Below are 17,218 nucleotides of genomic sequence, written 5' to 3'. Positions count from 1 at the left end.
TCACTTCAAAGCTATATCGTTTGTATAACCGCAGAAATTTTATCACATGATATTAAAAGTCCGTGATTACTTTTAGTTTTAGCTGGGTTGTTTGACTTGGAGTTGGACCTAATTTATCCGCACTGAGATTATTAAAACATTAGGAAGAATTAATATAAAAAACCAGAGCAGTTGTTCAAGGACCATAATACGGATAATGAACATGAAAGTATGAAACTAATCACGAGTATAAAATAAGTCGGAATTGTGATTTGGAAGATATTTGTTTGACGGGGATATAGATATAAATATCAAGTTGCCAAATGCATATATGTACACGCTTGTTTATGTAATATATAATTTGTCTTCTAGTGTTTAGTAAATATTTTAATCTACTTAGCTCACACAACAGCACGATGGCTTTAGAAAAAGACTAACTCATTTACTTCATTACTTTCTTTTGATACTAATAAACATTTCCTCTAAACCTTAAACGACCTCTAACCCGTAAACGAGTTCAAGATTCAAGATTGTTTATACGAGAGTTTTTAGGTGTTTTTAATTTTCAAAATTTCTATTTATTTTCTGGGAAGTTAACGATTATATGAAGAAACCTTCGATACTTTCGTTTCTCGTCTAACCTCTTCTTTATTGCAACAACTAGCTGTAAATTTTTGTTGGGTAATGTTCATACAGGATCCAAAACCAGCACATTTCTTTCTTAGCTTCACTTATTAAGTGATGGCCCATTAAAATATACTTATAAAGCCCATTAACAAGGTTCTATAAAGTATAAATTATACGAATCCACTGCAAAGTCAAGACTGAATCAAAAGGGAGTGGAAAATAGGAATATAAAACCAATAATTCATTAGAGTAACTAATTTTAGTTTCATCATCACTGCACTCTTTTTTTTTTCTCGAGTACTAGAGGAAGCAGGCCACAAAGCCAAATACATCCCGAGAGGGAATATCAAACTACAAGTCAAAGACACATCTCCTTTGGATTGACCAAAAAAAAAGGACACATCTCCTTTGGAAAGTGGGTCTGCAAAGGATGGGATGACTCTTGATTTTGCCGATTTTAATTTGCACACAGGTACAACAATAATATATATATTCGATTTGGGCCCTCGTGACATGACTATTTACAAATACTGCCATCTGCTGCAGCTAAAATTTCATTTATGGCATGTAATATTTTTATATGTTTAGCAATAACACTAACGTAATGACAATATCTTTCCAAACATAACATTTGTCTCTACATTACATTCAGACAGTTTTGCACCGTCCCGTCAATTTTTCGTAGTTGTTTTTTTAATACTCTTTCAAGCAAAGTTAATTGTGTAATTCTTTTTTGTTTGGTTTGAAATTTTAATTTTTAAAAGAAAATTAGAATCCTAGAACGACGTGACTATTATTTATCTATCATTTACATAATTAAGTTCTTTTAGGTGGTATGTTCATACTATACTTTTATCATTTCTACCCACCATTATAAATTATGCTATTTATAGCATTTTGTATTGTTAAATATATTATGCCAGTTAATAATAATCAACATATATATCTTTTTTTTTTGAAAAAGCTATATATCTAGTTTTACACCCCAAATTTTGAAACGATCAACAATTCTGTTGGAGTTGTTGTAAAAATACAATTAAATACATCTATAATCTTTTTGATCTTTTGAACAATATTTAATAGAATTATATTATTAATTAACCTAACAGAGTGAAAATCATCGAAATTTGTAATTAAAAAAAAATAGAATAGCAAATTTAATTAGAGTGTTTAAATGCGAAAACTTGTTGTAAATGTGTGAAGATGCTACACTATAAATGTATACAGTCTTGGAAAGCACGAACTCCTCTCAGGTAGGTTCTGGGCATTGTGATCCTCTTTGAGCATTTCGGGCTTCGCCGTTAATTATGATGCGAAAACTTGTTGTAAATGTGTGAAGATGCTACACTATAAATGTATACAGTCTTGGAAAGCACGAACTCCTCTCAGGTAGGTTCTGGGCGTTGTGATCCTCTTTGAGCATTTCGGGCTTCGCCGTTAATTATGTTCTCTCTTACATAAACTTCGTGTTTTAATTAGCCCTAACCCTAACGCGAGGCGCCTCTACACGATCAAGCTTCTTTACCTAAATCTAAATTCCATTAAATCATTTTCTTTTGTCACAAAGCCATTATATATATACATAAATATCTTGTCATACTATAATATGTCTATTTTCAATAAAGTTAGAAGCTTTAGCCTCATTTTAAAACTACTTTCCAAAATTTATCGTTTTATTCACTACGTAATGTATGATATTGAGTCATGGATAATTTTTTGCGTTTATGTACATGTTTTCAGTTTCTCAATTCCTTGGTGCAAGTGTTGCAGTCTTTTTCAATTTATATAACTGTGTGTTGATGAAACTGAGACACTAAACTAGAGAATAACTAAATATCGATAAGTAGAAACTATGTGTTGATGAGATTGAGATTGCACTATTTATCACATACTATAGTATATCAAATTATCAATACTGCTATGTTTTGCTTTAAGTATTGTCCACACGTGGAAACAAAGTTATGCTCCTTTCCGTTAGGCAAACTTATTACCTTCTTTAAGATTCTAGTTTTTAAAATATTAGATGTCAGATGAAAAAAATAATAATGCACCAAACAATATGTTCATTCAGCTTGATCCTTCCGAGCAGATGGCTGAACAAGGCATGATGACTGACCCAGATTCTCTTTAATTTATTTGAAAGAAACAGCAAAAAGAAATGTATCATTGAACCTGATTAGTAAATTATTTTAAATTCTTTAGTTCAGTGAGTTCAGTCTATATATATATAGGAATTGATCTGCGGCGTATTGCCCATAATGAAATTCAACAGCGCGTCTGGAGGTTACTAATCAATCAAATGGTTCTCTTTTATGTGAGATTCACATTGCGATTTAAGTTAAAGCATGATCTCATCATTTTCTTCAAGTGAATTGTGAAAGCTATCTCGAGAAATTACCTTTATAGTTAACAAGTAGTATTATCTATAGCTACTTAATATTATTATTATTTTTTTGGAAATTAATTGATAAGTCAAAAATCAACTTTATTTCGGACAAAATGTATGGAGTTGCAAAATGCAGGCAGCAGTGTAAACTTCACTAGCTGATTAAAACTGATCGCATCTCACATCCTAAACCCTAATTAACCTCATCCAGTTACCTCCGACAAGGGTTATTTACATAAACAGCAATTGTTTTTTATAAAGAAAAATTAAAAATTATTCAAGAATATGGGGAAAAACGATTACCAGAAGAAAAAAAAAGAATATGGGAAAAACTACTCTTTTTAATCTGACAAACTTTTTATTATCTATGAGATTATTTTTTTTTAAACAATACCAGATAGTATTGTATTTCGAAAAGAACAAAATACTTTTCAGAAACGATATGCTTGCGAGTAGTTGACTGAGCACAAGTTTTCGATTATTAAAAACAAACACAAATAATATATATATGAGGTAATCTGAGTTTTCAGTTGTCCACCAAAAGCTGGCTTTGATTCATGATCTGTCACACCCTTGACAAACGGTGTGATGATATCAACCCTTCTGACTTCTGAGGTTACCATAACCCATTTAAGAAGAAGCTACATAAAAGCAACTTTGAGACAACGGTCACAAAGAAAAATTAGCGAGGTTTTCATATCAATTTGTCTTTTCTTACAATAACTCATCTGGGTATCTGCCGCTACAGTCTTTGCTGGGCTCGACAGAGAAGTGAGAAACATCATATCAGCTAAGAGAAAGCACAAACAATTTAGCTCACTCATGTCTCTTTGGCTGAGATAATCAACCATTTTCTTCTATTCCTAGCTCCAGCTTGTTTTTCTTTTTTTTGCCAAGTTGGATCTAACCTAAGATTAGTATGTACAATCTTCTTTTCATTAATATGAAATTTACAGTTTAGCAAAAAAAACTCATCTGGGTACATATATAAAACTTCACGTATCATACACCTTAGATATGCTTTGGTTTTTTTTTTTTTTTGAACAATGCTTTGGTAGGTCTAACTTCTATCACTAAGGTCAAGACGGAATACTAATAGAAACCTAAGGGCATTTCTACTATAGTTATGAATCATGTCGAATTGAATTGATGGATTGAACACAATATTTCATTAAAACAAGGATAATTTACATCCGAAGCCAATTTGTGAAAATGGCACGCATAGCGTCTTTTTCTTAATCATCCTCCTCTCTGACAAAGCTAATTTTGTATAGGAATTAGTAATTTACATTTTACACGTTAGCGTTATTAAGGTACTGGCGCGCACACACTAAAGCTGCCACGAAATATCATGTGTCATATGTTGCAAATTCATCATTTGAAGTTGATTTTTTTTTTGAATATTTATGTTAAATCTCAAAATGGTCCAGATCAAGTTTAATGAAAACCTTGTTTTTATTTCGGACAAAATGTATGGACTTGCAAATGTAGTAGTGTAAACTTCACTAGCTGATTTAAACTGATTACATCTCACATCGAAACCCTAATTAACCTCATCAATACACTTCGACACATAGGCTACTTACATAAGTTGCAAATGTTTCCTTTTTTTTCCTTTTTTTGTAACACCAAGCAAATGTTTCTTTTTAATAAAGAAGCTCTTCTATTTGACCAAAAAAGAAGCTCTTCTATTATATTATTCGAGAATCTGGAAAAAACTACGTATGTACTCTTTTAATCAGACAACTTTATATCTATATGAGATTTTAATTTAAAAAAGAAAAATATTAGATAGTATCATTCCGAAAATCAAAAATGCTTTTCAAAATCTTGTCAGTAGTTTTTTTTTTTGGTCTAACAAGTAGTTGACTGACAAGTTTTCTATTTATTGAAAACAAAACAAATAATACATATAGTAACCTGAGTTTTCAGTTGTCCACCAGAAGCTGTTTTGATTCATGATCTGTCATTCAACCCTTCGGAGGTTACCAAAATCAAAAGAATTTTAAAAGGGCTTGACCAACCCATCTAAGAAGAAGCAACGTAAAAGCAACTTTGAGACAACGCTTACAAACAAAAATTAGCGAGGTTGCCAAATCAATCTGGGAATATATGTAAGACTTTAGGTATCATATCCCTAACATATGCGTTTCACTTCTATCACGAGGGTCAAGAGATAATACTAGTAGTGATAGAGACCTCAAGGGGACTTCCTATTATAGTTATGAATCATGTCAATTTGAGTTGGTGGACTAACACGTATTTCAAAGAAAAACAATGATAGTCTACATCCAAAGCCAACATACACTGTTCAGAAAAATAAACTTTAATGTCCAAGAGGCTTTCCAAGATGCCTAAAGTATAGATAAGGTCCTACTAATACACATTAAGCGACCAAATCTAATGGAATTTTATTGGTGAATAATAGTTTTCAGAAACAATATACCCGCGGCTCTCGTGAAAATGGCATGTATATCATCAGTATTACTATTAATTAATCATCTTTTTCTCTGGCAAAGTTAATTTTGAATATGAATTAGTTAGTTACATCTTACACGCCAAAGTTATTAAGGTTGTGGCGCGCGCGCGCACACACACTCTAATCTGCCACGAAACGTCATAAGTCATATGTTGCAAATTGATCATTTCAAGTTGATTTTGTTTTTGTTTCGATATTTACGTTAAATCACTAAACTCACAATTTGATTGATTTTACGCTCCACTTTTCAGTCTTCATTAGTTAGCTACTTGCTTTTCTTTTAAAAGTTACTCTTGTCTTTTTTGCTCGTTAATTTTAATATACATGCGTATGCGTGCATATATATATATTGTAAAACTATAATCTAATACTAGCCTGGCTCTTTAGCTTTTATGTATTACTAAAAATGTAATACAAAAACTGAATCATCTCTCCAACGTGTCTTCTTTAAACTCATAGTATCCTATGCCCTTGTAATATTTACTTTTACGACTTTAATAAGGTAGCTATGAACATTAACATTATAACCCGACTTAAAAAAACATTATAACCCGATAGAAAGAACAAACAGAATATAATATATAACAGAATATGATTATGGCATATAGCAAGCCTATTTCTTATCTACTCCCTCTCGACTTTTGTCAGTACTTATACATGGGGTATTCTTCTTGATGTCCCGTACGTTGTACCAAAATGAACGGATATGCTCATACTACACACACATATATATAGGACTGTATATATATCTGATATTTTGATATATACATACTACACACACATATATATATAGGACTGTATATATATCTGATATTTTAGTATATATACATTTGTTTATATGGTTTGAACAAAAAAAAAAAAAAAAATACATTTGTTTATATGGTTTTTGACTTTTTGTGATCGATCATTACTGTTGGTCACCAGAGGTCGTGTCATCACGCGCTGGAAAGAAGGCTAGGGTTTTAGTTTTCGTAGCCCAATGATACTAATAAAAATTAAAAAGAAGATATGAAATAAGTTGAACGAAGATAAGAAATGGTCGAGTGGGATTTAAAGCAAAACTCGATCGAAAAACTATAATATCACCCACCTTTGTTACTAACTTTCTGTTTAAAAAAAATTAAAAAATTAACACGGTTTAGGGTTTCCATAATTTTATAATCAAATGAAATTGTTGCCTATTTAGGTTAGAATATTCCAAGGACCTAAAAACTAGGAGTTAGGCAAAATATTCTAATTAGCTAATCATTTTTGTTTCTTACCACATAAAGCGTGTGTTTATACTAAGTATACTATTTCTTAGAATCTGTGTAATAATAAGAAGAACGCAGAACATGCGTTTGTTGTCTTATGGAACCACAGCTTCACTAAACCAATCTGTTTTATTTTTGTTTTAAATAATAAATAGGAAATCGTGGGGACAACTCATTTATGTTTGCCCTAGAGCTTCTGAGACAAAGGGCCGGGCCTGGAAAAAGATATACAGACAAATAAAAAGATACATGTAAAATAAAAGCACACTTTGCATTCTATCTTTTCCTCTCCATCTTTCCTTTTCTGTCAGTCTCACGATTTCCTGGAGGGAGAGTTTGAAGATCTTCGTGTATAACAAAAAAAAAGGTAGTCTCTTTGAGCTTTTTTCATTTTCCCGTTCATGAGTTTACTGTTAATATGCACATGCATTTAGAAAAATGTTTCAGTTTCAAGAGTTTGGGTTTTTATATTTGAGATGCAAAGAAGGAAAAAAGTTGAAATGGTTTTTTTGAACTTTTATTTTGCTTTCCGAGGTTTAGATCTACTTCAAACTTCAGTTTTTTCGTTGCAAAAGTTTTTAAAAATGGGTTTTTGAACTAGGGAGCTCTCCTTTTATACGTTTGGGATATATAAAAGAAGTAAAGGTCCCTTTTGTTCTTTCATCTCGCCCTGATCTGTTTGTTCTTTAATCTTTCCCTCGTCTTTGTTTAAAGATCTCAAACTTTTTGTTCAAGGGTTTTGCTTTCCAAGGTTTTAGATCTACTTCAAACATTAGCAAAAGTAAAAGTTAATTAATGGGTTTTTGAACAAGGGAACTGAAGGTCGTCCCTATTGTTCTTTCATGTTGCCCTGATCATGAAAAATGGTTTCTTTCAGCTACTATCTATTAGTCTGTCATCATGTAAACCTTTGATGTTTGTTTGGGATAAAAGTGAGGTCCCTTTTGTTCTTTCATCTCGCCCTGATATGTTTGTTATGTAATCTTTCGCTCGTCTTTGTATAAAGATCTAACCCATTTCGTAAATCGTTTTTTTTTTGTTTTATACAGAAGATGGGAAAGGATGATTTACCTCCACTAGGAGGTAAACCACATGGCAAGGAGAAGGTTCCAAATAAATACAGAAAAACTGCTGCCGCAGCTAGAGAAAACCCACCAACAGATCAACCACAGCCACAAGATGATGTAGGGGTTAAATTTTTTTTTTTTAATTTATCTAGATAAGGATACATTCACAACGTCATCTATTGAAGACATGTGTTAGTTTGAGTATCAGTTGTACGTAATGCGTATAAATTGTATATTGGTCTGACCTCTTACTAACTATATAATTTAATTTTATATAATGAAGGAGTTTGGAGATGGAAGCGGGATGTCAAAAGATTGGAGAAAGACCCCAAACGCAATGGCCAGAGTCATCAAACAAAAACTAGGTATATATATATATATGTATAGCTTCATATGCTATTCACATAATTAATATAGAAAGTGTTTTGTTATTATGAAAGTCGCTCTATTTGACTAATTAATATATCGCTTACAAAATGTCATAATTAATTAGATATTTGCTGGGCCATCGTTTTGACATACATGCTCCAAGCAATCACCAACATAAGCAATCCCAATGACTACGTGGAGTTTCTCTACCAAGATTTGGTTGTCCATCTGAAGTTGAAGAAGAAAACCAAGAAACAAGTTCAACCAGGGCTGAAACTTGCAAACCTTCAAAAGGCCATCGGCCACATAGCACACCCCGGGTTACTTAAAGAGAAGAGTTCGGGAGCTGCAAAGGCATCTTCTTTAATATGAGTCATTAATTGAAATTACATATTGATTAGTTTAATTAGCATTTAATAACAAGTAACTAATCGCACTTTTTTTTTTTTTGTGTGTATGAATTTAATGAAGGCTGGGAGCAAAACTGGATTTCATGGAAAATGGCAGTTTCAAACTGAAATCTCACCTTCAGCTGATTTCATCAAGGCCAGAGTCGAACACTCTCCCGTTGCTATATCGTTTGAGGTTGATACAGACTTCCACGAACTTAAGAAGGTTAGTAAGAAAAAAGGAGCTACTTGCGTGCTACGTATTTAATTAATTAAACTAATCAAACTGTTTGCTTTCTCCTGTTTTTTTTGTTTTGAAGAATATCTACAAGGTAGGAGACACAACAGAACCACTTGAAGAAGGAGAAGTAGAAGGACACGCAGTACTCATTGTTGGGTATGGCTACACGAAAAACAGGCAATTATTCTTCTTGGTACAGAATAGCTGGGGGGACGATTGGGGCGTGAAGGGCTTTGGAAGGATCTTCATAGATGAGAGTTCCAAGACAACTCTCGTTTATCCAGTGGTTTAGATAAGATTTTATCATATTTTCCGGGCAGTGTGGAACCTAACTTTCGGATGGTATAACTTACTACCACTAGTTCGTCCTTTTGTTGATCATTGGCTTTTCTTTCCATTGTAAAAACTTCGATTATGACTACTATGGTTTATCCAGTGGTTTAGATAATTTATCATATTTTGAGGGCAGTGTGGAACCTAACTTTCGGATGGTAACTTACACTACTAGTTCGTCCTTTTGTTGATCATCCATTGTAAAAACTTTGCTTATCGTTTATCCAGATCAAGTTTAGTTAATATTTATCATATTTGGAAGACTGTAGAATCTAACTTTCGGATGGTAATTTTACTACGTACTAGCCTGGCCAAGAGGTTCATCCTTTGTTGGTCTTTGGCTTTTTTTTTCCTCTCTTCAATGTAAACACATCATTAAACCAGCAGAGTATGATTCTGTTATAAACTTTTGATTGAACATATATAGATGATACTAACATGAGATTAATACAACTTCTTTAATACAAAAAGGATTCAAACACGAGTAATATAATAACTTAGCATACATAATTAAGGTCTTACAGCTTTTAAATAGCTTAAATCCATTACACAAACTCAAACTACTTAGATAGGTTTTCAAACATAATTAGCCTTTCTTAAAACTTTCCTCGCGAGGGAAGCAAGCTCAAGAAAACGCCAAAAGTCTGCAATTAGAAAACGAAGAAACACATATCACTCGTTAGGAACTGAGAGTATATAGATTAAAGGAAGCTACATACATACATACATCCCCGAGAGGGAATATCTAATTAGGAAAAGCAAGTCAAAGACCTTTAGGAGGAGGAGGAGGGTCTGCAAAGGATGGGATGAATCTTAGTCTGCCAAACCTTCTTCTCAGCCTTAGCTTGGTACTCTACAAGCTCTCCGTCAGGAGACTCCTTAGCCATGAAAGTAATATAAGCTTTGACTCCATGGCTCATCCTTTTCACGGCCCTCACGATATGGTCAAGAGTCACTGTCTTATTCTACAGTTTAAAAAGCAAAATAGTGAAACGAGAATCCATCTGATCTTACAAAGAGAAAGAGAGCAAGATACTAACCTTTGTTTGGTTGTATTTGTCAATAGCCACTTGAGCCATAGTCTCCATGTAGTCACGCCCCGTGATATTGGGCTTTTTGAATACGGCGTCCAGATTCAAACGGCGCCACCCTTGAAACAGATTCTTGGGAACCATCTCTTTTTCCAACAAGAAACCCTTAAAAACAAACAAAAAGATTGAAACTTTAGGTTTTGTTCATCAAACAAAAAAAAAACATTGTACTTTAAACAAGAATGAAACTTTATGTCTGCAAACCAAATCTTAAAACCAAACATTGAACTCAAAGAGGGCATTCAGACAAGACAAGATACATACATACATACATACATACATATAAAGCACAAAGCTTTAGAAACCGAGACATACCCGGCTCTCATAGACATGGCGCAAATAACGACGCAGCTCCTTTTCATCCGTGTCCGAAGCCGACTCCTCTGGCGAAGAGTAGTCTGAATCGAAACTGTCGACATCCCAAACCTGGTCGCTTTCTCCGCTGTCTTTTTCCTCCTCCTCTTGTCGGCTTCCTTCGCCTTCGACAGAATCCGCCACCAGAGACGTCTCGGCCTTGCGTTTGGTCGGAAGCTTAATGCAATCCGACATGGAAGCCTCCATGTGTTTCGTCGTCACCTCGACCTCGCCGTGAACCGTGTCAATCATGCTGGCACTGGGATTCATGTTCGATGTAAGTAAACCCTAGATCCAATTTTGCTTTATCTCAATTTGGTCGCGCACAGACAGAAGAATGTAATATATATTCGATCTGGTGATATATTTTTCCCCCTCCTAACATTATTATTTACAATAGTGCCATCTTAAAAATAATTTAAAATATTCCTGGCAAATAATAGTTTTTTATTTTATTATTTATTCATTAATTGTTGCCAGTATTATTACTAGAGGTTATTTGTGAAATAACCAAAAAAAAATTAAAATTAGTTTTTAAGAGAGAGAGTAGAGAGAGATAGGAAGAAAGAAGGGAAAAGAGAATTTGAAATTGATTAGCAAAATCAAGTAAATTTATCACGCGCCTTCTCTGGCGATTCTAAGACGATAGGGTTTTCTCCACCTACCGCCGCCGGTGTCGGTGCCACTTGCCGTCACTGAGAACCTCCCCCCTCCGACCTGCATGGATCTCCTCTCGCCCCCCTCTCCGGTGCCGTCTGAGCCTCCATGGCCCCCAGATCTGTGTCTCATCTCTCGTGAAGCAACCCCCATTCCTGCGGGTAACCTGGCCTCCTCGATGTTTCTTCATCCCGAGGTCCCGCCTCTGCTTCCTTTGCTGCCGCTACTTCCTTCACCTCCAATTTCGTCTCCACCCCTTCTGGTTCCCTTGGCTCCACCGGCTCCTTCGTCTAAGCCATCGACAGCAACTGCTGGACCCTCCTCTTAGCCTTCTTCGGCTTCATGGGTTTCAAAGTTAAAGTCGTCGGCACACAATCTCAAAAAAATGGCTTCTCCTACCTTCGCCGATGACGGGACTCCGGTTGTTATGGCACCAGACTCAGTTATTTTAAAATCATCTGATATTTGGAAAGGCTATCTTGTTGCTCAGTTCCATGGAACGGCACCTTCTCCGGCAAAAATTTTCGCTGACCTAAACCCTATCTGGGGAAAGCAAGGAAGGATCAGAGTTAGGTACCACTCAAAGAATGTCTGCTTGATCTACATCCCATGTGAAATCATAAGAAAATGGGTGCTAGATATTGGGTTTTGGCATTCTGGCAAGTGTGCCTTCTCTGTATTCGAATGGTCACCAAAAATCAACCTAGCTCCAATGAGATTGGAGTACGCACCGGTTTGGGTTTTATTCAGAGGCATACCGCAGGAACTTTGGTCTCTCGAATGTTTCAGTACGTTTGCAACAGGAGTTGGAATCCCAGTCCAATCTGAGTTCCCAAAGCTTCCTCCGTATTCAAATGGTGTGGTGAAACTTAAAGTCATAATCAAATTGGCTGGAAAGAGAGCATCAACAGTTAAGGTTGTCGATAAGCTCGGGAATTCTGTCTTTATCTCTGCGGAATACCTCAAAGTACCGCATAAGTGTGGGATTTGCTCGGAATTTGGGCACTCTGAGCTTCGCTGTCCAGATCGTCAACTTCAGAACACTGCCATTGCCACAGATAATGCTGTCCCCCCTCCTGCTTTTGTTGCTTCTCCAGCCGGGTCTGCTGCCTCTCTTGCAGACAATCTCAACACCGCAGCACAGTCTTCAACGTCTGCTCGGGCTGTTGTTGTTCCTACAGTCCCTTCAGTTTCCAAAGCATTTGCTAAGGATGCGCCAACTTTAACTGCAAGGTCTTCTTCGCAAGTTGAACAAAAGAAAATTACAAGATCCACAAGCTTGCCAAACTTAAAATTTGGAGCCTCTTCTCCGCGATCAGCCAGTGGCTCCCTCACCTGGATCCCTGTAGTGCACCGAACTCCACCCGCTCGAGTTAGGACCAACACTTCACCTGTCAGACCAGTCACCTCTGCTCAATTCGATTCAGAAGAAGAGCTTATAAGTGCGGCTCAATCGATACTCAGGAAACGTATTGCTGCTGCAGAAGCTGAGTTGCCTCCATTCTCAACTGCCAAGGACCACAGGAGGGTCAGACAACATCAACGCCAAGCAATGCTAAAACTTCGCAATAACTTGGACGTTTCTTCCTCGACCTCAGATATTCCAACCGTGTTTCAGCGGGAGTCTTTGCCCAACGGGAAGTCTCCTCCTATTTTGGAAGCTTAGTGCTTCGTTACCACCTTTTTGTCCTTCTTATGAAGTGTTTTTGCTGGAATATCAGAGGCCTAAATGGCAATACTAGGAAATCGGATGTTCAAAATTGGATACGTACAAACCGCCCTATGTTTGGCGCTTTTTTGGAAACTCATGTGAAGCAAGATGTTTTGGCATCTCTAATAACCTCTACTCTACCAGGATGGAAATTTGACTCAAACCACAGCCCTCATGCTGAGAATGGTCGCATAGTTGTGGTTTGGAATCCCTCATTATCTGTTGCTGTCTACTTCCGCTCTCCGCAGATCATGGTTTGTGGGGTTTTTGATCCGGCTACCCAACAACACATCTCCGTTTGTTTTGTCTATGCTTTCAATGAACGAGGTGACCGGATGCCTCTATGGACATCAATCAAACAGATTTCTCAATCAACTATTATTCAGAATTCTCCTCTGCTTGTGATCGGTGACTTTAATCAGGTATTGGCAGTATCAGAGGCTTACTCCTTGCACCCTTCGGATTTGTCGATTGGAGGTATGAGAGATTTTCAGGAATGTCTTCATGAGAGTGAGATCTTTGATCTAGCCTTCAGGGGATGTTTCCATACTTGGTCTAACAAAAGCCCTTCAAGCCCCCGATCTAGAAAATTGGACAGAGCTCTTATCAATGAGGCTTGGCTGGAAAAGTTTCCCAATTCCCTAGCAATCTTCGACCCGCCAGGATCATCAGACCACTCTCCTTGCATTGTGCAATGTGGCAATGACCCTCCTCGAAGGAATGTCAGATTTACCTTCTTCACCTTCTTCACTTCTCACCCGGACTACAATGATCTGATGAAGTTAGCCTGGACACTGCCGGTCTCATCCTCTCCTCCTATGGTCTCTCTTTATCAGAAGCTCCGAGCAGCAAAGATATGCTGCAAAGGGATAAACAGAACTGGCTTCAGCAACATCGAAAAGAGAACCAAAGAAGCTCTTGAGAAACTCCAGGAAATTCAAACTCAGGTTTTAACGACCCCTTCTCCGCATCTGTTTCAAGCTGAAGCAAGTGCAAGAGACTCCTGGCTTCTCCTAGCAGCTGCTGAACAAAATTTCTTCAAGCTCAAGTCCAGGGTTAGATGGGAGACGAAGGGTGATCTGAACACGGCTTTTTTTCACAAGTCTGTCAAAGCAAATCTGGGTAGGAATGTTATACATTTCTTAACTGATGAGAATAATAGAAGAGTGTTTGATAGACAGGAACTGAAGAATATGGTCATTCGGTTCTACACCTATCTACAAGGAAGATCCAATGTGGCAGTCATTCCCTATACAATTGACTATATACGGGCAATTCATCCATATCGCCATGACTCCTCCAGAACTGATATTCTAGTGGCAATACCTTCTGCAGAGGAGATCAGAGATATTGTTTTGTCTTTACCTAAGTGTAAAGCACCGGGACCAGACGGATTCTCTTCTGAATTCTTCATCTCATCTTGGGATCTGGTGGGAAGGGATTTAATTGCGGCAGTAAGGAGCTTCTTTCTTACTTCCTCTATGCCTAGACAAACAAATGCAACGGTGATCTCTTTGATTCCAAAGACAACTGGAGCGTCATCCTTGTCCGACTTCAGACCTGTCTCGCTATGCAACACAGTCTACAAAATAATCTCAAAGATCTTATCTGCAAGGCTGAAGACTATTATTCAAGATACAGTTCAAAGGAACCAAGTGGGGTTTGTGAAAGGCCGAGTTCTTGGAGATAATGTTCTTCTTGCATCTGAGTTGGTCGCTGACTTTCATAAGAAGGGAAGAATTACTAAAGGCTGTCTACAGGTGGATATATCGAAAGCTTTTGATAGCATTGAGTGGCAGTTCATCCTCAATATTCTGGTAGCTTTCAACCTCCCACCGGATCTCATCAATTGGATAAAGACCTGCATCACAACGCCTTACTACTCTGTTGCTTTAAATGGAGAATTATCGGGTTTCTTCCCGGGAAAAAAAGGTTTACGACAAGGTGATCCGATTTCCTCTTCCCTGTTTGTTATGGCTATGGATATTCTTGCCAAAGAACTGGACATTGCGGTGCGTGACGGAAAATTCGGAGCCCACCCGAACTGTCTTGACCCCTTGGTAACGCATCTGAGCTTCGCCGATGATCTGCTTATTTTTTTTGATGGAACATCTACATCCCTTCGCGGTATCCTAGAAGTGCTCAGGGACTTTCAAAAAAGCACGGGTCTTGCTCTAAACCTTCGGAAAACTTGCGTTTTTGTTAATGGAGATGACGCTGACGCTTCTAGAAGTCTGGCTTCTGAGTTTGGTATCTCTCAGGGGTCTCTCCCAGTTAAATACTTAGGGTTGCCTTTGCTACCTCATAAGGCTCGGAGAACGGACTACCAACCATTGCTGGACAAGATTCGATCTCGAGTTACCTCTTGGCAAGCCAGGCATCTGTCTTTCGCAGGGAGGTTGCAACTAATTCAATCAGTCTTATACAACATCATAAGCTTTTGGGCTTCGGTCTTTCTTTTATCTAAGGGCTGTGTGGAGGATTTGGAAAAAATGTTAAACGCTTTCCTCTGGTCTGGGGCACCGGACTCAGCACGTGGAGCAAAAGTGGCATGGGAATCTGTTTGCACTGCAAAAGAGGGTGGAGGGCTGGGTTTGCGTCGGATAGCAGGACTTAATACAGTCTATGGAATCAAGCTCCTGTGGAACATCTTCTCTGGCTCTGACTCCTTGTGGGTTGCTTGGGTAAAACGTCACTATATTCCACCAAACCTCTTCTGGACAGCGGACTTCACAACGGTTGGGAGTTGGATATGGCGTTGGCTGATGAATCTCCGAGATTTAGCTCGTCCTTTCCTCCTAACCCATGTCATTTCTGGAAGGAACATTTCCTTTTGGCATGATAATTGGACCACTGATGGGCCAATTCTCTCAACAACAGGACCAACAGGACCCATGGTCTCGGGCATCCCCATAGACGCCTCTGTTGCATCCGCTGTAAGGAATGGAGAATGGAATATATCATCAAGGAGTAGGCATTCAGTTCTTAGATACATTCGCTCTGTACTTCCAGCTCAGGCTCCGGACGTAAATTCACCAAATGAAGACAACTTCATGTGGCTCAATTCTCTAGCCGACCAACCTTCGGAATTCTCTGTTTCTAAGTTCTTCAGAACTCTATACCCTGATCCTCCTGCAATACCCTGGCACAAAGTGGTCTGGTTTAAGAAGCGGATCCCAAGACATTCTTTCATAACCTGGCTGGTAATGAGAGATAGAATGGTGACACGTGACAGATTAATTTCTTGGGGTATGGATGTATCCCCTTCATGCTTGCTGTGTGGAACGAGGGCTGAATCAGTAAAACATATATTTTTTGAGTGTGATTACTCTCTTAGAGTGTGGAATGACATAATGGCGAGATCAAGGCTCCAACCTCCTTCAGCTCTTCATGCCATCGTCAACTGGCTCTCCTCGCCTCAGCTCCAAGGGAAACTGAGAACCATGTTGCATCTCATCTTTCAGGCCACTATCTACCACCTCTGGAAGGAAAGAAACAATAGGCTCCATTCAAATATAACCAGGCCTCCAGGACAAATCATAAAGGAAATTGCCCTACAGCTGCGTTCGAAGTTGTTTTCACTTGACAGGGAGCCCACAGTTATGCAGAGACTTTCCACTTCAACAAGACAGCAACAAGAGACGTACCTCACCATTTGGTTTGATAGAGTTCAACACTAAGCAAAGGGAACTACTCAAAAATCTGCTCGCTTCACATCTGTTTCATTCCTTATATGTAATATTCTCAGGCTATCAAATTTCCATCCTTCTAGGTCTGTAAAACAATCTAACTTTATTCAGAAATGGTATCGTAATTTAGTTTTAAAAAAAAAAAAAAAAAAAAAAAAAAAAAAAGAAGGGAAAAGAGAATGAAATTTTAGTTATTTTGTAAATTTTGGTTTTTTTCTTAGCTACTAGATGCAATTTCCCTTATTACTACGGTAATGACAATATATTTTCAAAGTTTACATTTCCATCTCCACATCTCCACATTCAGGCTTTTTTTGTTTTTTTTTGGGTCAACACATTCAGGCTTTTATAACCTTCCGGTGTATTCTTTTGTTTGGTCAATAAAGTTTAATTCTTTTTGGTTGTTTTCAAAATGAATAACTTGTTTTTTCTTCCATCAAGTTACAGTTTCACCTTTCTTGATGTTAATTCCACTGCAATTTTAGCTCAGACAAACATAACTCTACTTGTCATTATTCAATATATATGTGGTTCATCATATAAGTTTTTATCTAAAACTAAGGCTCCGAATGGTAACAGCGGGTTGAGCGGGA

At 37.3% G+C, this 17,218-nt stretch overlaps 2 protein-coding genes across 2 annotated transcripts; one reads left to right on the top strand and one right to left on the bottom strand.

The window, feature by feature from the left end:
* Positions 1-48: 48 nt before the first annotated feature.
* LOC103844322 (pro-cathepsin H) lies at positions 49-9,833 on the top strand. The gene is made up of 5 exons (XM_033282478.1): positions 49-7,908; positions 8,075-8,156; positions 8,285-8,514; positions 8,632-8,775; positions 8,870-9,833. The coding sequence occupies exons 1-5, from the start codon at positions 7,777-7,779 to the stop codon at positions 9,080-9,082; spliced, it is 801 nt and encodes a 266-aa protein (XP_033138369.1). The 5' UTR covers positions 49-7,776; the 3' UTR covers positions 9,083-9,833.
* Positions 9,521-10,901, bottom strand: LOC103844323. Its single transcript, XM_009121125.3, has 4 exons — positions 10,530-10,901; positions 10,164-10,319; positions 9,895-10,088; positions 9,521-9,767 (listed from the first exon to the last, which is right to left on the bottom strand). Exons 1-3 carry the CDS (start codon positions 10,836-10,838, stop codon positions 9,897-9,899), a joined length of 657 nt encoding a protein of 218 aa, XP_009119373.1. The 5' UTR covers positions 10,839-10,901; the 3' UTR covers positions 9,521-9,767; positions 9,895-9,896.
* Between the last annotated feature and the right edge of the window lie 6,317 nt (positions 10,902-17,218).

This window comes from Brassica rapa, chromosome A10 (genome assembly GCF_000309985.2).
Source record: "Brassica rapa cultivar Chiifu-401-42 chromosome A10, CAAS_Brap_v3.01, whole genome shotgun sequence".
NCBI classification, from domain to species: domain Eukaryota; kingdom Viridiplantae; phylum Streptophyta; class Magnoliopsida; order Brassicales; family Brassicaceae; genus Brassica; species Brassica rapa.
This window is presented reverse-complemented; position numbering and strand designations above follow the sequence as displayed.

Coding starts and splice junctions, on each gene's coding strand:
- LOC103844323 (XM_009121125.3), bottom strand. CDS start 10,838: ATGAATCCCAGTGCCAGCATGATTGACACGGTTCACGGCGAGGTCGAG. Junction 10,320..10,529: donor GCCATGTCTATGAGAGCCGG/GTATGTCTCGGT, acceptor TTTGTTTTTAAG/GGTTTCTTGTTGGAAAAAGA. Junction 10,089..10,163: donor ACAAATACAACCAAACAAAG/GTTAGTATCTTG, acceptor TTTAAACTGTAG/AATAAGACAGTGACTCTTGA.
- LOC103844322 (XM_033282478.1), top strand. CDS start 7,777: ATGGGAAAGGATGATTTACCTCCACTAGGAGGTAAACCACATGGCAAG. Junction 8,157..8,284: donor AGTCATCAAACAAAAACTAG/GTATATATATAT, acceptor ATAATTAATTAG/ATATTTGCTGGGCCATCGTT. Junction 8,515..8,631: donor AGAGTTCGGGAGCTGCAAAG/GCATCTTCTTTA, acceptor AATTTAATGAAG/GCTGGGAGCAAAACTGGATT.